This window comes from Bombina bombina, chromosome 4 (assembly GCF_027579735.1).
Source record: "Bombina bombina isolate aBomBom1 chromosome 4, aBomBom1.pri, whole genome shotgun sequence".
Classification (NCBI taxonomy): Eukaryota; Metazoa; Chordata; class Amphibia; order Anura; family Bombinatoridae; genus Bombina; species Bombina bombina.
Window position 1 is genome coordinate 847,773,691 of NC_069502.1, and position 26,887 is coordinate 847,800,577.

The 26,887-nt window shown below is 39.6% G+C and overlaps 1 protein-coding gene across 1 annotated transcript in view; it reads right to left on the reverse strand.

The window, feature by feature from the left end:
- The window catches only part of LOC128655643 (zinc finger protein OZF-like), a 52,016-nt gene that overhangs the window by 17,227 nt on the left and 7,902 nt on the right, over positions 1–26,887 (reverse strand). The window contains exons 2-4 of the mRNA XM_053709234.1: positions 14,083–14,193; positions 4,550–4,639; positions 3,936–4,025 (exon numbers count right to left, since the gene is read on the reverse strand). Coding sequence (XP_053565209.1) covers positions 3,936–4,025; positions 4,550–4,639; positions 14,083–14,188 — 286 coding nt within the window. The 5' untranslated portion in view covers positions 14,189–14,193. The remainder of the gene's footprint in view (positions 1–3,935; positions 4,026–4,549; positions 4,640–14,082; positions 14,194–26,887) is intronic.

Consider the following 26,887-nt stretch of genomic DNA (forward strand, 5'->3'; position numbering starts at 1 on the left):
CCTTTGTAAAGATTCTTGGAGCTGTAGCTAACCCGAAGGGAAGAGCTACAAACTGGTAATGCCTGTTTAGGAAGGCAAACCTCAGGTACCGATAATGATCTTTGTGAATCGGTATGTGAAGGTAGGCATCTTTTAAATCCACTGTGGTCATGTACTGACCCTTTTGGATCATAGGTAAGATTGTCCGAATAGTTTCCATTTTGAACGATGGAACTCTTAGGAATTTGTTTAGTATCTTTAAATCCAAGATTGGTCTGAAGGTTCCCTCTTTTTTGGGAACCACAAACAGATTTGAGTAAAACCCTTGTCCTTGTTCCGACCGCGGAACCGGGTGGATCACTCCCATTATTAAAAGGTCTTGTACACAGCGTAGAAACGCTTCTTTCTTTATCTGGTTTGCTGACAACCTTGAAAGATGAAATCTCCCTTTTGGAGGAGAAGCTTTGAAGTCCAGAAGATATCCCTGAGATATGATCTCTAACGCCCAGGGATCCTGGACATCTCTTGCCCAAGCCTGGGCGAAGAGAGAAAGTCTGCCCCCCACTAGATCCGTTTGCGGATCGGGGGCCCTCACTTCATGCTGTCTTAGGGGCGGCAGCAGGCTTTCTGGCCTGCTTGCCCTTGTTCCAGGACTGGTTAGGTTTCCAGCCCTGTCTGTAGCGAGCAACAGTTCCTTCCTGTTTTGGAGCGGAGGAAGTTGATGCTGCTCCTGTATTTGAAGTTACGAAAGGCACGAAAATTAGACTGTTTAGCCCTTGGTCTGGCTCTGTCTTGAGGCAGGGCATGGCCCTTACCTCCAGTAATGTCAGCGATAATCTCTTTCAAACCAGGCCCGAATAATGTTTGCCCTTTGAAAGGTATGTTAAGCAATTTAGATTTAGAAGTCACATCGGCTGACCAGGATTTAAGCCACAGCGCTCTGCGCGCTTGAATGGCGAATCCGGAGTTCTTAGCCGTAAGCTTAGTTAAGTGTACTACGGCATCAGAAATAAATGAATTAGCTAGCTTAAGGACTCTAAGCTTGTCTATAATCTCATCCAATGGAGTTGAGCTAATGGTCTCTTCCAGAGACTCAAACCAGAATGCCGCCGCAGCCGTGACAGGTGCAATGCATGCAAGGGGTTGTAATATAAAACCTTGTTGAGCAAACATTTTCTTAAGGTAACCCTCTAACTTTTTATCCATTGGATCTGAAAAAGCACAGCTATCCTCCACCGGGATAGTGGTGCGCTTAGCCAAAGTAGAAACTGCTCCCTCCACCTTAGGGACCGTCTGCCATAAGTCCCGTGTGGTGGCGTCTATTGGAAACATTTTTCTAAATATAGGAGGGGGTGAAAAAGGCACACCGGGTCTATCCCACTCCTTGTTAACAATTTCTGTAAGCCTTTTAGGTATAGGAAAAACGTCAGTACACGTCGGTACCGCAAAATATTTATCCAGCCTACATATTTTCTCTGGAATTGCAACCGTGTTGCAATCATTCAGAGCCGCTAATACCTCCCCTAGTAATACACGGAGGTTCTCAAGCTTAAATTTAAAATTTGAAATGTCTGAGTCCAGTTTACTTGGATCAGATCCGTCACCCACAGAATGAAGCTCTCCGTCCTCATGTTCTGCCAATTGTGACGCAGTATCAGACATGGCTCTAATATTATCAGCGCACTCTGTTCTCACCCCAGAGTGGTCGCGTTTACCCCTAAGTTCTGGCAATTTAGATAATACTTCAGTCATAACATTAGCCATGTCTTGCAAAGTGATTTGTAAGGGCCGCCCTGATGTACTTGGCGCCACAATATCATGCACCTCCTGAGCGGGAGACGAAGGTACTGACACGTGAGGAGAGTTAGTCGGCATAACTTCCCCCTCGTTGTCTGGTGAAATTTTCTTTACATGTACAGATTGGCTTTTATTCAAAGTAGCATCAATGCAATTAGTACACAAATTTCTATTGGGCTCCACATTGGCCTTTAAACATATTGCACAAAGAGATTCCCCTGTGTCAGACATGTTTAAACAAACTAGCAATTAGACTAGCAAGCTTGGAAAATACTTTTCAAATAAATTTACAAGCAATATAAAAAACGTTACTGTGCCTTTAAGAAGCCACAAAATTGTCACAGTTGAAATAATAATGAACCAAATTAGTTATAGCAACCAAATTTTTACAGTAAATGCATAAAGTTAGCAAAGGATTGCACCCACCAGCAAATGGATGATTAACCCCTTAGTACCCCAAAAACGGATAACAATTTAAAATAAGCGTTTTTATCACAGTCAAAGCACAATCTCACAGGTCTGCTGTGAGTGATTACCTCCCTCAAAACAAGTTTTGGAGACCCCTGGGCTCTGTAGAGACGTCCTGGATCATGGAGGAAGAAATAGGAAGACTGTGACTGAATTTTTACTGCGCAATAAAGCGCCAAAATAGGCCCCTCCCACTCATAATACAACAGTGGGGAAGCTCAGTAAACTGATTTTATTCATAAATAAACGACAGCCAAGTGGAAAATAATGCCCATAAAGTTTTATCACCAAGTACCTCAGAGAAAAACGATTAACATGCCAGTAAACGTTTTAAATACAAAAATATGAAATGTTATTAAAAAGCCTGCTGCTAGTCGCTTTCACTGCAGTGGAGGCTTAAATATAAGTTAGATGTATACAGTATTTTCTTAGTGAAGTTCCATTCCCTAGAAATACCTCAGTGTAAACCTACATACATATCAGCCTGATACCAGTCGCTATTACTGCATTTAAGGCTGCACTTACATTACATCGGTATCAGCAGTATTTTCTCAGTCAATTCCATTCCTTAGAAAATAATATACTGCAACATACCTCCTTGCAGGTGAACCCTGCCCGCTGTCCCCTGTTCTGAAGTACCTCACTCCTCAGAATGGCCGAGAAACAGCAAATGGATCTTAGTTACGACCGCTAAGATCATATACAAACTCAGGTAGATTCTTCTTCTAATGCTGCCTGAGAAAGAACAACACACTCCGGTGCTGTTTAAAATAACAAACTTTTGATTGAAGAAATAAAAACTAAGTATAACAACCACAGTCCTCTCACACGTCCTATCTATTAGTTAGGTGCAAGAGAATGACTGGGTATGACGTAGAGGGGAGGAGCTATATAGCAGCTCTGCTTGGGTGATCCTCTTGCACTTCCTGTTAGGGAGGAGACATAATCCAATAAGTAATGGATGACCCGTGGACTGACTACACTTAACAGGAGAAATACACTTTATATTAAAAGTATGATTGTGGCTAGCCTCGTTGTCTGCAGACTAAAGCCCATATTAGCTTCTCCAAATAAGGCAAATTAGTAAAAAAAAAAAAAAAAAGTACGCCAATTTGTTTTACAAAAGGTTTAGGTGTGGCTGATACAATAAACTGTATACCAATCTCAGAAAATGTGTATTACTTAAAAGGTAACATTAAAACAAGAATGTGAGTGATAAATACATAAGGTAAAACAATACTATAGAACAGATGTAGCATTTTGAAATTTCGAGCTAAGCCATCTGTACCCTGCATCCCTCAGACATATCCCACGCGTACATTTAATTGGTCATGCACCCTCAGACACTTCACACATGTACACTCACCTGTACCCTGCATCCCCCAGGCACGTCACCACGTACACTCACCTGTACCCTGCATCCCTCGGACACGTCACCACGTACACTCACCTGTACCCTGCATCCCTCGGACACGTCACACACGTACACTCAACTGTACCCTGCATCCCTCAGACACATCACACATGTACACTCACTTGGTCCATGCCCCGTCAAAAACATTACAAATGTACACTCACCTGTGCCCTGCATCCCTCAGACACATTACACACATACACTCACCTGCGACAGACATGTACATATTCTCAATTGGTCCATGCACCCCTCAGACACATCACACATGTACACTCACCTGTGCTGATATTGTCACTGATTTCCTGCTTCACAGCTTCAAGATCATTAGTCCGTTCAGCATTAGGTGTGACTTCAACCTTAACATCACCTGCATAGATCATATAAGTATGGTAAAATTTTAGCCCTAAACAAGGAAATTGTAATATTAGACACACACATACACTCACCTGTACTTTGCATCCTTCAGATACATTACACACGTACACTCGCCTGTGACCTGCGTCCCACAGAAACGTGCATCCATCAGACACATCATACAAGTACACTGACTTAGACCCTGCATCCCTTAGGAACATCACATACACCCTCTTCTGCCATGCACCCTTCATACACATCACAAATGTACACTCACCTGAACCCTGCATCCCTCAGACACGTCACACACGTACACTCACCTGTGACCTGCATCCCTCAGACACATCCCACAAGTACACTAACTTGGTTCATGCACCTGTCAGACACATCACACATGTACACTTACCTGTGCCCTGCATCTCTCAGACACATTACACACATACTCACCTGAGACGTGCATCCATCAGACACACCACACATGTACGTACACTCAATTGGTTCATGCACCCCTAAGACACATCACACATGTACACTCACCTGTACTGATATTGTCACCGATTTCCTGCTTCACAGCTTCCAGATCATTAGTCTGTTTAGCATTAAGTGTGACTTCAGTCTTAACATCACCTGCATAGATCATATAAATATGGTTGCATTTCCGCACTGAACAAGGAAATTGTAATATTAGACACACACATACACTCACCTGTGCCATGCGTCCCACAGACACATCACACACATACAATGACCTATGCCCTGCATCCCTAAGACACATCACACACATACACTCACCTGTACCCTATATCACTTAGACATGTCACACATGCATAATTACCTGTGTAACAACCCAAAACAATATTGCATATGATTTGTATACATTGGTATAAAGTTAGAATCTGGTGACTTCTGTGAATACAGTGTTGCCAAAGGTGAATGTGTATACATGAACATTTGATTTAAAAGTTTAAATAAGGTTGTTCCTTTAAAGTGTCCAATAATATTATGGCTGAATATCAGGAGACACTAATAAGGATTTTAATATGGTTTCACTTTTCATAAAGACCCTTAACTCTGGTATTTATGTATCAGTGAAACCTATCATACTGTGATAAATATTGAGCTCAAGAGAAAGCTTATCGATATACAGGGAAACAGGTATCTGAGGAATAACAGTAGCGCTTAGCTAAGGTAGGCAGAATATATTATCCAGACAGAGAGGGGAATAAGTCACTGAGGACAAGTTACTCACTCCGAATACTCCGGTAACTCTTGGAGGTGATGCGTGCGAGAGCAGACGCTGGATGCACGAGGAGCAGGTCTGATTGAATCAGCAGCGGAAGGGAGAGAGACGCAGCTGTCGTTGACGTCACCGGGTAGAGGCGGAGATCCTCGTCAGGTTACACTGACAACGGAGACGATCCGTGTAGCAGAAGAAAGACAGCTAGAGTTGGAGAGTACTTCAGGAGCAACCTGAAGTAATACTGAACCTGGAGATAAATATGCAGGTAACGCAGTCATTACTCTGAGACAAAGAGTGAGACACAAAGTGAGGCTGATACGAATGGGCAAATCCGGAATACCAAGCAAAGTATTCTGGGAAGTCCATGAAATATATAGGGAGAGGATGAGAATTACTTAAAGGTACAGGGAATGTTACATAGTAGCCCCCAAAAGATGAACACCACTGGGGTTCATGGATGAGGACGTTCGGGATTCCTCCGATGAAACAAGGAGACTAACCGTGGGGCTGACAAATTAGTGGCTGGTTCCCAGGAGTCATCCTCTGCTGAATAACCCTTCCAACGTATAAGATATTGCAGCTTCCCTGATACCATCCGAGAGTCCAGAATAGATTGAATTTCAAATTCACGGTCAGGCTCAATAGGAGGAGTTACAGGGGAATGGCGAACATCAGTCTGAAGACACTTATACGGCTTGAGGAGAGACACATGAAAAGTTGGGTGTATCTTGTACTGGGATGGCAGTTCGAGGGTTACAGCATTATTGTTAATCTTCAAAACAGGGAAAGGGCCAATGTAAAACATGTTAAACTTTCTTGATGGTGTTGACAATCTTAAATGTTTAGTTGACAAGCAAACTAAGTCGCCCTGTGAGTATGTAGGGGAAGGTTGCCGTCTGAGGTCATAGTATGTCTAGCTTGAGAGGCCTTGATATGGTTTGCAGTTATAGAGAAAGTCTCTGCGATGGTGTTGACGGTATCATTGACTACAGGACAACTACTTCCACGTTATTCGAGAAAATTGAATGTTGGATAAAATCCATAGTTGGAGAAAAAAGGGGTAGATTTTATTGAGGAATGTAAAGAATTATTGAGTGCAAATTCAGCTAAAGGCAATAACTCAGACCAATCATCCTGTTGTTGTGTGGTAAAACATCTTAGATATTCTTCTAACCATTGGTTAGTTCGCTCAGTTTGGCCATTTGTCTGTGGGTGGAATGAAGTACTGAGATGTCTTGTAATATTTAAGGATTTGCAGAGATCTTTCCCAAGTTTAGAGGTAAATTGCGTCCCTCTGTCAGTTGTTATAGACAGAGGTAAGCCATGTAACAAACACATTTTTTATTAAAAGGCACGCGGTTTCTAGTGAGGTTGGTAACTTATGGTAAGGAATGAAGTGACTAATTTTTGAGAATAGATCTACAACAACCAAAATGGTATTATGGGTTTTGGAAGTTGGACGTTCTACTATAAAATCTGCTGCTATATGTGTCCATGGTCTCTCTGGAATTGGTAGCGACAGAAGATGACCATATGGTTTCTGTCTATTAACTTTACAAGTGGAGCAAACCTCACAGTGGAGTATGTATTCCTGTACATCTGATTTCATCCTAGGCCACCAGTAGTTACGTTTAAGTAACTCATAAGTCCGTTGTACTCCTGGATGATCTGTTAGCAGGGAGTTGTGAACAGTTTGCAGAATAATTTGTCTTTTATTTGGAGGAACATATATGTTATCTCCAAAGTAAAACAGACCATCAGTGTTCTTTTGAAGTTTACTTTTAGGAAAAGTATCATCAATTACTTGTTCATGTTGGAGATCTAATTCTTCAGAATCAGTAAAGCCTAAATATTGGGTAAAACATTGTTTTGGAATTACAGTATCAAATGGTGGATTTACCTTAGGCTTCTCTGGTAGTCTGGACAGTATATCTGCTTTCTTGTTTTTATGTGCAGGTCTGTATGTTAGTATGTAAGAAAACCGTGAGAAAAACAAACTCCAATGAACTTGACGAGCCGCTAAAAGTTTTATGACTTTTAAGATATTGGAGATTTCTATGGTCAGTGAAAATTTGTATAGGATGCTCAGTATCTTCTAATAAGCGTCTCCATTGTTCCAGTGCTGACTTCATGGCCAATAGCTCCTTCTCTCCTATGTGGTAGTTAAGTTCTGAGGAATTTAGTACTCTTGAGTAAAATGCCACAGGGTGAATTGGTGTGTTAGTAGATTCTTGTTGCGAAAGTATAGCCCCAATGGCATATTCAGAGGCATCGACCTCCAAAATATAATGGAATTTTGGGTTTGGATACTGTAGAATAGGAGCGGTTATGAAGCAATTTTTTAAATGTTTAAATGCTTCATCAGCTTTTGGAGACCATACAAAGCAAACATTGTTCTTTGTTAACTGTGTTAGGGGCTTAGTAATGTTAGCAAAATTCTTGATGAATTTCCTGTAGAAATTTGAGAATCCAAGGAACTTCTGGATATCTTTCTTATTCTTTGGTTTTGGCCAATCTTGAATTACTTGAATTTTTCCACTATCCATTGATATTCCGCTAGGGGTTATATGATAACCTAAAAAGGTAATGTCTTGGCTATGAAAAATACATTTCTCTATTTTTGCATAGAGATGATGAGCTTGTAATCTTGAGAGGACTTTTCGAACATGCGATTGACATGATCCTGTAAACTGGGAGAGTAAATTAAGATGTCATCAAGATAAATAACCATACAGGTGTCCAGAAGATCTCTAAAAATATCATTTATGAACCTCTGAAAGGTTGCGGAGGCATTATATAGCCCAAAGGGCATAACTGTATATTCATACAGACCATATCGTGTTCTAAACGCAGTGAGCCACTCATCACCAGGCCTCATACGAATGAGGTTATATGAGCCTCTTAGGTCTAACTTTGTATAGATTGTTGCTCCCTTCAATCTTTCTATTAATTCGGGGATAAGGGGTAGAGGGTATCTATTCTTTAATGTTCTTTTATTAAAGTGAAAGTAAATTTTACAACATTGCCACATATCAATGTAATAAATATAACTAATATAACATTTTCGCTATGTTGTTTTTTTTTTTACTTCAATATTATAGTTTATATTTTTATATTGTCTTTCCCTACCGTTATCGCCGTTGCTCCTCCCACCCTCCTCTTCCTGTATTTTCTATTCATTACGTATAGAGCGGTCACACCCGCTCTATGCGTAGTCTAAATGCTCGTTCACGATATCTGGATGGATTGCGCATGCGCTAATCGCCGATCTGGCTTCAAATGCGCATGCGATCTTTCTCAACCCCCTAATGTAAACGCGCGACCGAGATAATCGTGTTTATCTTAGATTCGGCGAATGCGCATTTGCTTAGAGCAGTGTATGACGTAGCTTTCTGGCCGCCGATAGGCCAGAAAGTCAATTGGTAGATTGTAAAAACGTGACCAGGAAGTAAATTGCCGCATCACCAACGGGTTGAATTGCAGACAAAAAAAATATGCATTTAAATGCGGCAAAACAGTATTTATTGATTGTTAAAAAAAAAACCATGAATGAAAGTGCTATTGATTTGGTATTAATTATGTAAATCTGCAGAGCATAAGCACTAAGTTTACTTTTACTTTAAGTTCTCTGTAGTCAACAATAGGTCTGAGAGTATGATCTTTATTTCTTACAAAGAACATTCCTGCCCCTGCAGGTGATGTTGACGGTCTTATGAACCCTTTACGTAGATTTTTGTTTAAGTAGTTTTTTAATTCTATCAGTTCTGGTTCAGATAAGGGGAAGATATGTCCATATGGTATATCTGAACCTGGAATTAAGTCTATGGGGCAATCATAAGATGTAGATTTTCTGCTTCTTTTTTACAGAACACTTGTTTGAAATCAGAATATTCAGGAGGTAATAGATGTCCTGTAACTGTCATAATGGGCAGTTTGGATACATGTGTTTTGACAATATTCTGTGTTAAACAGAATGCTACTGTTCTGTCAATTTATAGAGGGTTGGTGAAGCCTTAGCCATTGTAAACCCAGTACAACTGGGAAAATAGGGGAAGATAGAACATCAAAAGAAATGAATTCTTTATGTTCATAAGTTAGTACAAGTATGGGTATAGTCTCATGAGTGATGGGACCAGACTCTAAATGGTTTCCATCAATTAAACGAACTAACACAGGTTAGGATTTTTTAATGAGTGGAATTTTATTGAATTTAACAACATCAGACTCATTATAAGACATAAAGGCTCCTGAATCGATGAAAGCATTAAGTGGAAGCTGATGATGTTCCCACTGCAGAGAGACAGGGAGTTTGGTATAAGTTAATTGTTCATTAGGAAATGATAGAATAAGCTGATTTTTTCTTCCCTTACCTTTCTTAGGTTTTCTTAGTATGGGGCAGGTAGATACATCATGCTCTTTAGAGGCACAATACATGCAGAGATGATTTTCTCTTCTTCTTTGCTTTTCTTCTGATGTTAATGGTCCCCTAATAACTCCTATTTCCATAGGCTCTTCACTAAGTCTAACTTGAGACAGAGATGTGTTAGAGTCTTTATGTTTAATAGGTATGTCAGTGGAATATTTCTCACGCTTCCTTTCTCTAATTCTATGATCAATTTTAATTACCAGGAGCATAAGCTGTTCTAAGTCATCTGGGATATCAATTCTAGCTAATTTGTCCTTGATAGCCTCAGATAATACCAATCTAAATTGTTTTTTTTAATGAAATTAGATTCCATTCTGAATCTTTCTGCCATATCTTGAATTCTGAGATGTAATCCTCCACTGCTCTTTCGTGTTGCTTCAATGCTCTTAATTTATTTTCTGCAGTAAGCTGCCTGTGTGGATCCTCATACAGTGAAGATAGGGCTTTAAAGAAATCAACGGAGGAATTCAAAATATGGTCATTCTGTTCATACAGGCTATCTGCCCAAGCTCTGGGCTCACCTCTTAAATATGAGATGATTGTTAATACTTTAATTCTCTCACTGTTGAAAGTCTTGGTTTTCAGTGAAAAAAATAATGTGCATGCATTATAAAACTGCCTGTATTGCTGTCTATTTCCAGAAAAAAAATCTGAACATTTGATAAGTTTAAATAAGGTTGTTCCTTTAAAGTGTCCAATAATATTATGGCTGAATATCAGGAGACACTAATAAGGATTTTAATATGGTTTCACTTTTCATAAAGACCCTTAACTCTGGTATTTATGTATCAGTGAAACCTATCATACTGTGATAAATATTGAGCTCAAGAGAAAGCTTATTGATATACAGGGAAACAGATATCTGAGGAATTACAGTAGCACTTAGCTAAGGTAGGCAGAATATATTATCCAGACAGAGAGGGGAATAAGTCACTGAGGACAAGTTACTCACTCCGAATACTCCGGTAACTCTTGGAGGTGATGCGTGCGAGAGCCGACGCTGGATGCACGAGGAGCAGGTCTGATCAGCAGCGGAAGGGAGAGAGACGCAGCTGTCGTTGACGTCACCGGGTAGAGGCGGAGATCCTCGTCAGGTTACACTGACAATGGAGACGATCCGTGTAGCAGGAGAAAGACAGCTAGAGTTGGAGAGTACATCAGGAGCAACCTGAAGTAATACTGAACCTGGAGATAAATATGCAGGTAACGCAGTCATCACTCTGAGACAAAGAGTGAGACACAAAGTGAGGCTGATACGAATGGGCAAATCCGGAATACCAAGCAAAGTATTCTGGGAAGTCCATTAAATATATAGGGAGAGGATGAGAATTACTTAAAGGCACAGGGAATGTTACAACCTGTGACCTGTTTCCCTCACACGAATACACTTACATCCTCAAGTCCAAAATAGTTGGGACAGTATGGAAAATGCAAAAACAAACAAACAAATAGAGTAATTTAACAATTCATTTCACCTATACTATATTGAAAACATATTATTTGATGTATTACTTTGTGAATTTAATGTTTTTTTTAAAAAATATACACTTATTTCAAATCTGATGACTGCACCACGTTCCAAAAATGTTGGGACAGTTGACTGTTTAACTTTATGTAACATCACCTTTCTTTTAAGAACACTTATTAAGCGTTTGGGCACTGAAGACACCAGTTGGTTAAGTTTAGCAAGCTGAATTTCCCCCCATTTATCCATTATGCATGTCTTCAACTGTACAGGGCCTTCATTCCCTTATTTTGCACTTCATAATGCGCCACACATTCTAGATTGGAGTCAGGTCAGGACTGCAGGCAGGCCATGTTACCACCCGAACACTCTGCTTTCGCAACCATGCGCTTGTAATCCGGGCAGAATGTGATTTGACATTGTCCTGCTGGAAAATGCAGTGACGTCCCTTCAAAAGACGATGTCTGGATGGCAGCATATGTTGCTCCATACATATCTTCATATCTTTCCGCATTAATGGTGCCCTCACAGATGTGCAATTTACTCATGTCTTGGGCACTGACATACCATACAATGACAGATGCCTGCTTTTGGACCTGACGCAGATAACAGCATGGATGTTCCTATTCCTCTGTGGCCTAGAGAACACGACGGCTGTTTTTTTCCAAAAACTATTTGAGATGTTGACTCGTCAGACCACAATACACAATTCCATTGTGCTACTATCCATCTCAGATGAGACCGAGCACAGAGAATTCGGCGGCGCTTCTGGACACAGTTGATGTATGGCTTCTGCTTTGCATAGTAAAGCCTTAACTTGCCTCTGTGGATGCAGCTGCGAATGGTGTTGACTGACAAAAGTTTAACAAAGTATTCCCAAGCCCATGTCAGGATATCCATTACAAACTCATGACGGTTTTTGAGACAGTGACGTCTGTGGGATTGGAGATCACGCTCATTCAGAAGAGGTTTTTGGCCTTGCCCTTTACGCACTGAGATTTCACTGGATTCCTTGAATCTTTTAATCATATTGTGCACTGTAGAAGGTGAAATGTCCAAAATCCTACTGATTTGTCTTTGGGGAATGTTGTTCTCAAAGTTTTGGATTAATCGCTGATGCATCTTTTGGCAGATTGTCGAGCCTCAACCCATCCTTTCTCTTGAAGGACTAGGCCTTTTTTGGAGGCTCCTTATATACTATGATTACACGATTTCCTCACCTGTTTTATAGAGGTGCGCATCTTCACTGGTCTCACAATTTGATTTGATTACGATTATCCTGTCAACTATTTAATTTGATTCCGCGATGCATCACGATTACTGGCCAAATATGGTTTGCTATGGGACCCTGAGAATGTAACCTAAGTGTGTGCTTGGAACTCAGCTTAACTACATTAAAACAGATGTAAAAGGTTCTGAATGCAACAAATGGTGGGTGAGACTTTATGCAAAGAGATTTAAGGAGGAGCAATATTCTGTAGACTGTTTTGGTGTGAGACCTAACCCTTGAGGTACTTGGATCAGATGTGCTGCATGAAGGTCTAGGTGCTTGAATTGATTATGTCTGGAGGCGAGGTGTGCTGTGAGGAGAGCCATATTCTGCAATAAATATGTATTGGGGCGTAAGGTATACTGCAGCTAGATTGAGCAGGGAATGTATGGTGCACTGCAGACTGGACCTGGTAGTGGGTACTGGTATTTGGTTGTAAGGCCAGTGGGTGAGATGTGCTGCAGGCAAAACTGGAAGGGTAACACTGATAGGTCAGAAAGGCTGATATGCTGCAGGTAGTGTTCGGGAGTGATCTGTGAATGGATAATGCAGAAATTTAGTAACCAGAAATACAATGTTAAGATCTGTGGCTCCAGGGATTATTCAAATTTGATAAGAGAAAGGGGTTCTGCTCTGATTCCTCCCTGTCCTGTAATAAAACTGTACCAGTGCATGGATTGGAGCAAATGTTATCTTTTGTTAAAGGAGCAGCAAAGCACTACTGGGTGCTAGCTGTACACATCTAGTGAGCCAATAACAAGAGGCATATACTGTATGTGCAGAGACACCAAACATCAGTTAGCTAGTAGTGCATTGCTGCCCCTGAGCCTACCTAGCTATACTTTTCAGCAAAAGATACCAAGAGAACACAGACAATTAGATAATAGAAGTAAATTGGAAAGTTGTTTAAAATTGTAATCTCTTTCTGAAGCACAAAAGTTTAATTTTGACTTTACTGTCCCATTAATGCTTGAATATATGCAACGCTTAAATATATGTGCAATAAAACACGTATAATATATTAAAATAAAGCATTTCACTGATAGTTATACATATTTAATACAGAAACAAGGTTTATTATTGAAATAAATGTGCTAACAGTAATTTAAAGGGATATGGTCTATGATCAGGTGCTGGACTGGGACAAACACAAAAGGTGTTTTTATTTATTTGTGTATAAATATACAAGAGTCTAAGCAGAAAGGGACTCAGCGAGGTCACACTATCCGACCTCCAGATGTTAGTTCACCTGAAGCTATGGCTTTTGTGATAACATTTTATTTTCAACTTGTAATACGAGTACAAGAATAGGAGCACTATAGATTTAACTTTAGTGGAATTAGCACTCAATACTGATTATAGTTTTGCGCTTCATTTGTAATCTAGCCCTTTGGTATTCATACATGAGCTGCTCACTAACCTGTGTCTGCTGTGTAACCATCTGATAAATATAACTGTTATTTACAAGAGGCAAAATGCCACCATCACAGAATATTCCCTTTACGTAACCCCTTAATGAGACGTACCCTGTACATCCATGGTTGTTAAAGGTTTAACTAGCGTAGCTTTGCCGACAGTTGTAAAGCTGTATTAGGACTGCATGCCGGTGGCAAGACCTGCGCTATAACGGCAGATGTTTGAGGGTAATGTGTTAATGAGTACTAATCACCTGTAACCATATTTATAGGAACTTCATCCTCCTCAGTCTTCACGTGATCACATACATACTGTTCTCTGTGTTCAACCACTGAGCCCTCTGAAGGTGGTACATCCATACGGCCTGTACAATAAGAATATAGATGCATATGTGTAAGTTGTTTGTAGTACTCGTGGGATGTATCAATGTATCTCTCATTATATATATAAATAAAAATCATGTAATGGCCCGAAAATTACTATATGCACACAAGAGCATTATTTAGTAGATATCAAACTTATTATGCACACTACCCTGTAACCCACGTACCTCACACACAATGTACTTGCACTTACCTGTAACTCACATACCTTACACACAATATATGTGCACACTCACCTGTAACCCACGTACCTCACACACAATATACTTGCACTTACCTGTAACTCACATACCTCACACACAATATATGTGCACATTCACCTGTAACCCACGTACCTCACACACAATATATGTGCACACTCACCTGTAACCCACGTACCTCACACAATATATGTGCACACTCACCTGTAACCCACATACCTCACACACAATATATGTGCACACTCACCTGTAACCCATGTACCTCACACACAATATATGTGCACACTCACCTGTAACCCACGTACCTCACACACAATATATGTGCACACTCACCTGTAACCCACGTACCTCACACACAATATATGTGCACACTCACCTGTAACCCACGTACCTCACACACAATATATGTGCACACTCACCTGTAACCCACGTACCTCACACACAATATATGTGCACACTCACCTGTAACTCGTGTACCTCACACACAATATATGTGCACACTCACCTGTAACCCACATACCTCACACACAATATATGTGCGCTCACCTGTAACCCACATACCTCACACACAATATATGTGCACATTCACCTGTAACCCACATACCTCACACACAATATATGTGCACACTCACCTGTAACCCATGTACCTCACACACAATATATGTGCACACTCACCTGTAACCCACGTACCTAACACACAATATATGTGCACACTCACCTGTAACCCACGTACCTCACACACACAATATATGTGCACTCCCCTGTAACCCACGTACCTCACACACAATATATGTGCGCTCACCTGTAACCCATGTACCTCACACAAAATATATGTGCATACTCACCTGTAACCCACATACCTCACACACAATATATGTGCACACTCACCTGTAACCCACGTACCTCACACACAATATATGTGCACACTCACCTTTGATCCACATACCTCACACACAATATATGTGCGCTCACCTGTAACCCACGTACCTCACACACAATATATGTGCACACTCACCTGTAACCCACATACCTCACACACACAATATATGTGCACTCACCTGTAACCCACATACCTCACACACAATATATGTGCACTCACCTGTAACCCATGTACCTCACACACAATATATGTGCACACTCAACTGTAACCCATGTACCTCACACACAATATATGTGCACACTCAACCTTTAATAGCCATTCAAACCCCTTTGTGTCATCTTGTGTGCATGTTATCATGCCAAAATCACCAGGGTATATAAACTTTTGATCAGGGTCATTTGGGTAGTTTCTGATGTCATTATGATTTAAAAAGAGTAAACACAGTTGATTGATAATAAATGGCTTCAGCCAAACACTAACCATGAGTGAAATAAATATTTTTGTGTTATCATTCATATTCTCTGAAAAATGACCAAGAAATCATAAATTCTGCCAGGGTATGTAAATTTATGAGCAAAACTGTAAGTACACCACAACACACCGTTGCAACATATCTCGTAGGATATCATTAATAAATTCCTGGAAAACAGCTGGATCATTACATAGGCCAAAGGGCATTACAATATACTAATAATGCCCGCTCCTCGGGGTAAATGCTGTTTTCCATTTGTGGCCCTCCTTAATCCTAACGAGATTGTATGCTCCTCTCAAATCAAGTTTAGAAAAGACCGTAGCTCCCTTGAGGCGGTCAAAGTTTTCCGTAATCAGCGGAATAGGGTAAGCATTCTTAATGGTAAGACGATTAAGACCCCTATAATCGATGCATGGTATTAACTCGCCACCCTTTTTCTTCACGAAGAAGAAGCCAGCCCCTGCAGGAGAGCAGGATTTGTGGATGATCCCCCGCGACAGAGCATCGGCAACATACTCCTCCATAGCACAATTCTCCACAACAGACAGAGGGTAAACCCGGCCCTGAGGAGGAATGGCTCCAGGTTGCAGGTCTATGGCACAATCGTAAGACCGGTGAGGAGGCAACGTACCGACATGCACCTTGTCAAAAACGTCTAGGAACTCTCGGTACTCCTTTAGCAATTGAGATACCGAAGAAGTGCACAAGACTTTGCCTGGTTTCCGAAGACAAGTGGAGATACATTGCGGGGACCATGACAAAATTTCGGACCTGCGCCAGTAGAGACTGGGATTGTGCTTTTGAGATAACCCAGAACAACCGGAAAATGCGGAGAATTTATCACCTGGAACTGGAGGGTTTCAAAATGTAGAGCCCCAACAGCCATGGATAACGGAGCGGTTTCGTGTATAACGTGTGCGGGCTGAAGGGGCCTACCATCAATGGCCTCAATAGCAAGTGGAACGGACCATGGCAATACAGGAATGGAGTGCTTTGATACAAAAGCACTGTCAATGAAATAGCCCGCAGCACCGGAGTCAACAAGAGCCTGAGTGACTATGGAGGAGTCCACCCAGGAAAGGACAACTGTGACCAAAGGTTTCTCCTTTAGTGGTTCCGGGGGCGAGGATACACCACCCATGGTCTGCCCCAGACAGGACCTTAGGTGTGAGCGTTTTCCGGCCGTGTAGGACAAGACTTTAAAAAGGTGGCCCTGTAACCCACAATAGAGGCAGAGCCCCTCCCTCCTCCTAAAGGCCCTCTCCACAGCGGAGAGATGCATGAATCCCAACTGCATCGGCTCAGCAGTACCTGGTGACTCGGGATCAGGAGGCATGGGAGGAGAGGGAGGCATGGGTGGGAACGAACACGTAGGAGACAACGTAACAGGAGGCTTCCGCAAGCGCTCCTTGAAAGAGGGCCTCTCACTTAGTCTGATGTCAATTAGGATTAAAAAAAACACCAATGCCTCGAGATCGTCTGGTAAATCTCTGGCAGCAACTTCGTCTTTAATCTCATCAGAGAGCCCATGAAAGAAGCTGGCAACAAGGGCTTCATTGTTCCAACCTACCTCTGCGGCAAGCGTACGGAACTCAATGGCATACTGAGCAACAGATCTCGTACCTTGCTGAATGGACATGAGTCATTTAGCAGCAGAGGAGGCCACAAAATCAAAAGGGTGCCACAAATTCAGGGTAATTTGAAATCCCAGGGTTATTCGTCTCCCACAAGGGATTAGCCCAGGCAAGGGCTGTGTCAGAGAGTAGCAAGATGAGAAATACCACCTTAGCTCTGTCAGAGGGAAACGCCTGAGGTAACATCTCAAAGTAAATGCCAACCTGGTTCAAAAACCCTCTGCACTCCATATCGCTGAGGTAGAGGTGCAGAACCGAACATGCTCCTGGTAGGACTAGGTGCAGCAGCGGAAACAGGAGCAGCCATAACTTGTGGGACACTCTGGTCCAAATGTGCAGTGCGAGTAAGCAGGGTTTGCAGGGCTAGTGCAAATTGATCCAAGCAGTAATCCTGTTCATCCATCCTGGAAATTATGGTAGGTAAAGGTGGATTATTAGCACCATCAGGATTCATGGCCCTTGCGTAATGTCAGGGTGCCAGGAATCAGACTGAGACAAGAAGTGCAAAAATAATCACACCTTTATTAATAACAAAGAAATAATAAAAAATCCACAAGTCAAATAACAAGCCAGTAGTCAAAGCCAGAGCTGGTAGTCAGACGAGCCGAGTCAGGAGCCAAAACGAGTAGTCAGACAAGCCAAGTCAGGGACCAGGAGGGACGTCGGACAGCCAAATAATACACAGGAACAGGAACTCACAAACAGGTCTGAGACAACGCAAGGGCAAAGCATACTGAACAGAGGCCCTTTAAATAATAAGTGATGACATCACAATACTGAGACTGCAACCTGTCTCACACGGATGATGTACACCAGTCTGGCCATAAGAGGGCGTGCAGGAAATGAGCAGCATCAGACACTCTGCACCAGATTCAGTAAGAGATAAGTAAAATGGCTGCCAACCCTGACAGTAGCCCAGATTGTGATGTCATCAGTGGGTTGAGCCATTTCAAAGTGGCCAGAAACAATATTCATTTTTAAATAACTTTTTTTACCGTTCCTGCTGCATGATATAGAAAGGGGTGCAGGAGGCTATTTGCAGCTTAATCTAAAGCAAGATGACTAAGGTGTAGACTGCCCTTTTAAGCACAGACTGACACTGAGCATGTGCACATGGTGCTGATCTTATTGTTAAAAGGACACTAAAGTCAAAATTAAACCTTCATAATTTAGATAGAGCATACTGTTTTAAGAAACTATCTAAGTTACTTCTATTATCAAATTATGCACATTACGTTTATATACACACTTACTGGGGCAACAGCTCCTTCTGAGAATGTGCAAAAGTTCACAGGGTATATGTATACTAGTCTGTGATTGGCTGATGACTGTCACGTGATACAGGGGGCCAGCAAATGTGGCAGAAAATAAATCTAATGCTTATTTGAAATACAGAGTAAGTGCTTTTGAATTGCCTTTTCATTAGATACTTGTTTATTATGCAATTCAACTGTATTTAATGGTCCTTTTCCAAGAGTAAAGGATTTTAAATGCTGCTTAGTATAAACTTATGTACATCATCAGCACAATACTGACTGTTATATCTATTTAACCCCTTAAGGACCAGCGTCGTACCCTGTACAACACTGCTGTCCTGGGTCTCTCTCTGCCGCCATCTCACTAAAAGTAGAGAGATCACACTATTTCTGCATGTCCCAGGAGTGGGGCAGTACGGAAATAGATCTGCAGAGAGGGACACTTTGTGGCAGCAGTGGTGCCGATCATTGGTGGCGTGTGGTGTGGGAGGGTTAGGAGGGAGGTGGGTGGGCAGCCCATCACTGTAGGGGGGCGAGAGCGGGTGGGAACGCTACGCTAGAGAAAAAAAAACTCTGAGAGCGGCAGGGAGAAGGAGGTAGAGGGGGATCATATGGTGGAGAGGACAATTAGAGGGCAGGAAAAGGATCTTGGAGGGGGGGTAAACGAGGGGGGGGAGTTGTTCAGCTACACTACAGAAAAAATGTTTTTTTTTAAATTAAAATAAAATAAAGAAAACTGGTTACTGGCAGACAACTTTTACTGGTACAACTAAGAGAAGCTGGAAAGGGATACACTTTAGCACTCTGATTCCTTAAAAAATGGTATTTGTGGATACGTCAACTTCAATTAAAAAAATAATACTTTATTAGTTAAGTTTAAAAAATGGGTTACTTTAAAAACAAATACTAGACATGGACTGGCTGATACACAAAAATAGGTCCTGGTAAAAGATAAATCAGGGAATTGAAAAATCACAGTATACGTCTGCTACAAGTATGCATGGTCTATATGAGGTAGATAGAGATATATATGTAGGGGTATTGGATGAAACCACAAATATAGAGTCATCAAATATCCAATGAAACTGCAATAATCCAGCTCATATTTGTCTGGTTATACCATGTGATCTGTGTTCAACTAATATATAGTGTGTAGTTGGCGTTGTTACTAATGTTAGTGCTTGGGTGCAAACTCAGAGTGATATAGATTAGTTTTACAATAATAAAGGAGGTCACTGGTATAATGCATAAGCCCTCTCCCCGGAGAACCAGCGAAACATGTCAGGGGAGAGGGCTTATGGGACCCTTCTATTTTTAAAATACTAGTCTAGTGACATGGCATTAAACCAATATCTGAGCTGCTACCTAGCTGTATATTCTAGCTTTTGAATTATCTATGTGGGGTAACCGTTACGATACCAATACAGATCCTACCACCACTATTTGTCTGTCAAATAATCAGAACCCTTTGGATAACCTTTGTGCTAAGACACAATAGTAGTAACTGCAATTGGCTATTAAGTATTCAAATTATATTTATGGTGTCTAAGCAAATAGCATGATACCGTTGTACTATCTTAATCAGGGCCGGTGCTAGGATTTTGGGCCACACAGGCAAGGATGCATTTTGCCGCCCCCCCCCCCCCCCCGAGATTACATACCATCCTATTGCTAGTTAAAGGGATATTGAATCCAAGTTTTTAGAGCATGACATTTTAAGCAACTTTAAAAGTAAATCCTGTTATTAATTTTTCTTCATTTTCCTGGTATCTGTATTTAAAAAGCTGGAATGCAAGCTAAGGAGCTGGCCCATTTTTGTTTCAGCACCTGGGTAGCGCTTGCTTATTACATAGAGTGTGTATGTATGTATGTATATATATATATATATATATATATATACACACACACACACATACACACACTGTGTATACACACACACATATATATATATATATATATATATATACACACACACTGTGTATACACACACACATATATATATATATATACACACAGTGTGTGTGTGTGTGTATATATATATATATATATATATATATATATATATATATATATATATATATATATATATATTACACAAATAGTACACAATCAGCGCTAGAAGGATATGAGTTGTCTGTTTGTCTAAATATATAATCCCATCCGTTACCCAGATTATATATATATATATATATATATATTAGACTAATACAGTTTCTGTAACCAACAGTCTCAGGTATATAAGGGTGGTTAGTCTATGGAAAAAGTTCCTTATGATCCACAGTGCAGGTTCCCGTGCATATGTATATATGGCAGCCCGTTTGAGAGTAAAGGTGATCCCCCGCAGGGCGAGGTTCCTCTTGTTAATCTGAAAAGTAGGTGACAAAACAGGCGCACAAGGCACACTTCGTGTAATACGTTCTGGTATTGAAAACTATATAGAGATGTGAAAAAATCCACGCTCACCTGGTGATACCTCACAGTATGAGGTATTTAGAAAGCCTTAGTGTTAGTAAAGTCTTCCTCCTCTCACTCCTCTATCTCTCCACGATCCTCAGATGTCCAGAATCTTTTCCCTGTTAATGGGAAACTTGTAGGGCCAAAATAGATGGTATCAAAGGGAGATGGGATAGGGGAGACAGTGTGCTTTTAACACATAAACACTACTAACAAAAATGTGTAAAATTAACACCAGGTTTATTATAATTCTGTAAGAACACCTATTACTTCAATAGGCACATATAACAAAAATAACTATAGAGCCGTAGTAGGACCGGTACCAGGATCCTATGTATGGACCTCACAACCAGGTACCTGCTAATTCGCTCTTAACACATAGATAATAGTAGTAAAAATGGAGCTCTGAAGGAATATAGTTAGACCGCTGCACTGTGTTACAATTGTGCAGCAGCCTGTTCCTTATGCAGCTCCGTGTGAACTCCTGTGTAGTGTGCTGACGTTTGGCGGGGGGCGGAGCCTAACATGTTTCGTAACCAATAGGTTACTTCATCAGAGGTATGGGCCGCCCCCCTACCTAGAAGAATATATACGCTTAGACTGAGGATAATTATCCTCCTACTAGCCCCTACGACGCCATCTTGTTTGTGGGCAGCAAGATATTTATTCCAGTAGCGATATGTGGGCTTTTATTGTTGTAAGCTTTTGAAAATAATTTATATTTTAACCAAATCCAACTCCTATTGGTAAAACGGATGTGTCTGTCTGAGTGCATTTAGAGGGAAAAAATGATATCGTTTGAGCTTTATACTGCATTACTTCTTAGGGGGCATATATGTTATTATTGCACCCATTAGATAAAAATTCTCTCTGTTTGCAGAGATAAGAAGTATTATGTATATAAAACCAGCTATACAGATAAAATCAACAATAGATGATCAATATTGTTATAAAACCGCTAGGAAGTAATCAGAAGTTTAAATAAAATGAATATTCCTTATAAAATACATTTAAAACTTATCTATACATAAGGTGCTCACAGACAATAAATAATTAATTAATTACTGTTAAAAAAAAAAATATATATATATATATATATAATATCCCTAATTAATGAATTTTATATATACAGAATAAATTATTTTATGAATAATAAAACCATAAACCTGTTATAAAAAAGCTGCCAGATCAATATCTCTATTTAACCCCTTAGGTTCTAGAGTCTCCAATTTGTGTATCCAGAAAGTTTCTCTTTTACGGAGATCTAAAAGTCTACTACCTCCCCTTTTGCCTAAATGGACTTGTTCTATGGCTTTAATAAAAAAATCATTCTTATTTTTCCCATGTACCTGTGTGAAATGATTTATTAGGGGGGTTTTTAGAGTTCCAGCCTCAATGTTTTTCATGTGTTCCAGGCACCGTATCTTAAGACCCCTTGTAGTGCGACCAATATATCTCTTGGGGGTACTGCAGGTGCATTCTAGCATGTACACTACATGATCTGATTTACAGTTCATCATGCTTTTTATAGGATACTTTTCTCCATTATTATCACATTCAGCATACTTGTTAAACCGTTTATCCCTGTGTATGTGTGCACAGCAAACACAGTTTTTTCTCTGACATTTAAAAAAACCTTTTATATCCATAATCTGGCCTTTCATGCTTGTTTTCTTGATTTTTTGTGTATCACTAGGTGCTAGAAGGTTTTTCAGATTTGTGTTTTTCTTATACGTAATGTTAGGTCTACTGCCTATAGTGTCTTTTAGTATTGGATCATTTTTTAATATGGACCAATTTTTTTGGAGAATGTTTTTAATTTTCCAATGACCCTCGTTGAATGTGGTTACAAAGTTTATTCTGTTGTCTCTCTTTCGGTGTCTGTCTTGTGTGTCATTAGTTATATTTTTGACTGATGACTTCATTTGCGGTCTGTTTTTATGTACAAGCTCCTGTCTATCTAGTTTCATTGCTTTATCAAAAGCTCCCTGTACCTTTTCTGTTGGGTAATGTTTTTCTGCAAATCCCACATGAGTGTGGTACCAGTGCCATTAGAAAAGCACTAGACAAAGCGAAGCTGAGATTTTCTCCCAGCTCTGCATCCCCTTCTTCTTCCATTTGTCTTTTTCCCCTTCTCCCCTCTATATTTGTGCGTGGTTGTCGCCATTCTGGGGGGGTATGTTGTGGGGGTATCCTTTCTCTTTGTATTTCTAGCACTCTTGGTTCGTCTGTATGGTGTCTGTCGTGAAAATCCTTATTATAGTGGTCATTTCTATTTCTAGAGGTGTCACTTGTACTAGGTTCCCAATATTGGTCTACATGTTCCCACTGGTCTCTCTTGTCTTTATAGTTGTGATTTCTCATTGTATGGGGGTTGTAGTCTCTATTAGGTACATGGGGGCATTTGAAGAAGACATGGTCTATGAAGGGTCACAATTCAAACATAAGAACGTAATTCTCTGGCATCGGTTCATAGATGATATTTTAATCATCTGGGACGGGGAAACTGATGCCTGGAATGCATATGTTCAGGACCTAAATACCAATGGCATGAATCTTAAATTTACCCATAGACTAGAAGAAGAGTCTATTGACTTTCTAGATGTCACTTTATACATTTCAAATGGAAAAGTATCTAGTAAACTTTATAGAAAAACTACTGATACCAATGGATATTTAGATGCAAGAAGTAGTCACCACCCTAAGTGGATAGAAAATATCCCATATGGGCAATTTCAGAGAGTGAGACGTAACTGCACAGACATTAACACCTTTGTAGCAGAAGCAGAACATCTTAAAAATAAATTTGCAGAAAAACATTACCCAACAGAAAAGGTACAGGGAGAAAAGGTACAGGGAGCAATGAAACTAGATAGACAGGAGCTTGTACATAAAAACAGACCGCAAATGAAGTCATCAGTCAAAAATATAACTAATGACACACAAGACAGACACCGAAAGAGAGACAACAGAATAAACTTTGTAACCACATTCAACGAGGGTCATTGGAAAATTAAAAACATTCTCCAAAAAAATTGGTCCATATTAAAAAATGATCCAATACTAAAAGACACTATAGGCAGTAGACCTAACATTACGTATAAGAAAAACACAAATCTGAAAAACCTTCTAGCACCTAGTGATACACAAAAAATCAAGAAAACAAGCATGAAAGGCCAGATTATGGATATAAAAGTTTTTTTTAAATGTCAGAGAAAAAACTGTGTTTGCTGTGCACACATACACAGGGATAAACGGTTTAACAAGTATGCTGAATGTGATAATAATGGAGAAAAGTATCCTATAAAAAGCATGATGAACTGTAAATCAGATCATGTAGTGTACATGCTAGAATGCACCTGCAGTACCCCCAAGAGATATATTGGTCGCACTACAAGGGGTCTTAAGATACGGTGCCTGGAACACATGAAAAACATTGAGGCTGGAACTCTAAAAACCCCCCTAATAAATCATTTCACACAGGTACATGGGAAAAATAAGAATGATTTTTTTATTAAAGCCATAGAACAAGTCCATTTAGGCAAAAGGGGGAGGTAGTAGACTTTTAGATCTCCGTAAAAGAGAAACTTTCTGGATACACAAATTGGAGACTCTAGAACCTAAGGGGTTAAATAGAGATATTGATCTGGCAGCTTTTTTATAACAGGTTTATGGTTTTATTATTCATAAAATAATTTATTCTGTATATATAAAATTCATTAATTAGGGATATTATATATATATATATATATATATATATATATATATATATTTTTTTTTTTAACAGTAATTAATTAATTATTTATTGTCTGTGAGCACCTTATGTATAGATAAGTTTTAAATGTATTTTATAAGGAATATTCATTTTATTTAAACTTCTGATTACTTCCTAGCGGTTTTATAACAATATTGATCATCTATTGTTGATTTTATCTGTATAGCTGGTTTTATATACATAATACTTCTTATCTCTGCAAACAGAGAGAATTTTTATCTAATGGGTGCAATAATAACATATATGCCCCCTAAGAAGTAATGCAGTATAAAGCTCAAACGATATCATTTTTTCCTCTAAATGCACTCAGACAGACACATCCGTTTTACCAATAGGAGTTGGATTTGGTTAAAATATAAATTATTTTCAAAAGCTTACAACAATAAAAGCCCACATATCGCTACTGGAATAAATATCTTGCTGCCCACAAACAAGATGGCGTCGTAGGGGCTAGTAGGAGGATAATTATCCTCAGTCTAAGCGTATATATTCTTCTAGGTAGGGGGGCGGCCCATACCTCTGATGAAGTAACCTATTGGTTACGAAACGCGTTAGGCTCCGCCCCCCGCCAAACGTCAGCACACTACACAGGAGTTTACACGGAGCTGCATAAGGAACAGGCTGCTGCACAATTGTAACACAGTGCAGCGGTCTAACTATATTCCTTCAGAGCTCCATTTTTACTACTATTATCTATGTGTTAAGAGCGAATTAGCAGGTACCTGGTTGTGAGGTCCATACATAGGATCCTGGTACCGGTCCTACTACGGCTCTATAGTTATTTTTGTTATATGTGCCTATTGAAGTAATAGGTGTTCTTACAGAATTATAATAAACCTGGTGTTAATTTTACACATTTTTGTTAGTAGTGTTTATGTGTTAAAAGCACACTGTCTCCCCTATCCCATCTCCCTTTGATACCATCTATTTTGGCCCTACAAGTTTCCCATTAACAGGGAAAAGATTCTGGACATCTGAGGATCGTGGAGAGATAGAGGAGTGAGAGGAGGAAGACTTTACTAACACTAAGGCTTTCTAAATACCTCATACTGTGAGGTATCACCAGGTGAGCGTGGATTTTTTCACATCTCTATATAGTTTTCAATACCAGAACGTATTACACAAAGTGTGCCTTGTGCGCCTGTTTTGTCACCTACTTTTCATATATATATATATATATATATATATATATATATACACACACACACATACACTGTGTGTGTGTATATATATATATATATATATACACACACACACACACATACACTGTGTGTGTGTGTGTATATATATATATATATATATATATACACACACACATACACTGTGTGTGTGTGTATATATATATATATATATATATATACACACACACACATACACTGTGTGTGTATATATATATACATACATACACATTCACTGTGTGTGTGTGTGTATATATATATATATATATATATATATATATATATATACACACACACACACATACACTGTGTGTGTGTATATATATATATATATATATATATATATATACACACACACACACACTGTGTGTGCGCGTGTATATATATATATATATATATATATATACACACATACACTGTGTGTGTATATATATATATATATATATATATATATATATATATATATACACACACACATACAGTGTGTGTGTGTGTATGTATATATATATACATACACATACAGTGTGTGTATATATATATATATATATATATATATATATATATATATATATATATATATATATATATATATATATATATTTTGTAGCACTAGGGAAGTAGAAAAATTTTACATTGAAAAAGTTAATGTCCCAACAAAAGAAGGAAAGTTATGGATTACTGTTGTGGGTGAAAATTCTCAGCCACACATATTTACACACAAATGTACACACACATGTACACACACATTTACAAAAACACACATATTTACACAGATTTGCACAAACACACATATACACAAACACACATATTTACACACTTACACAGA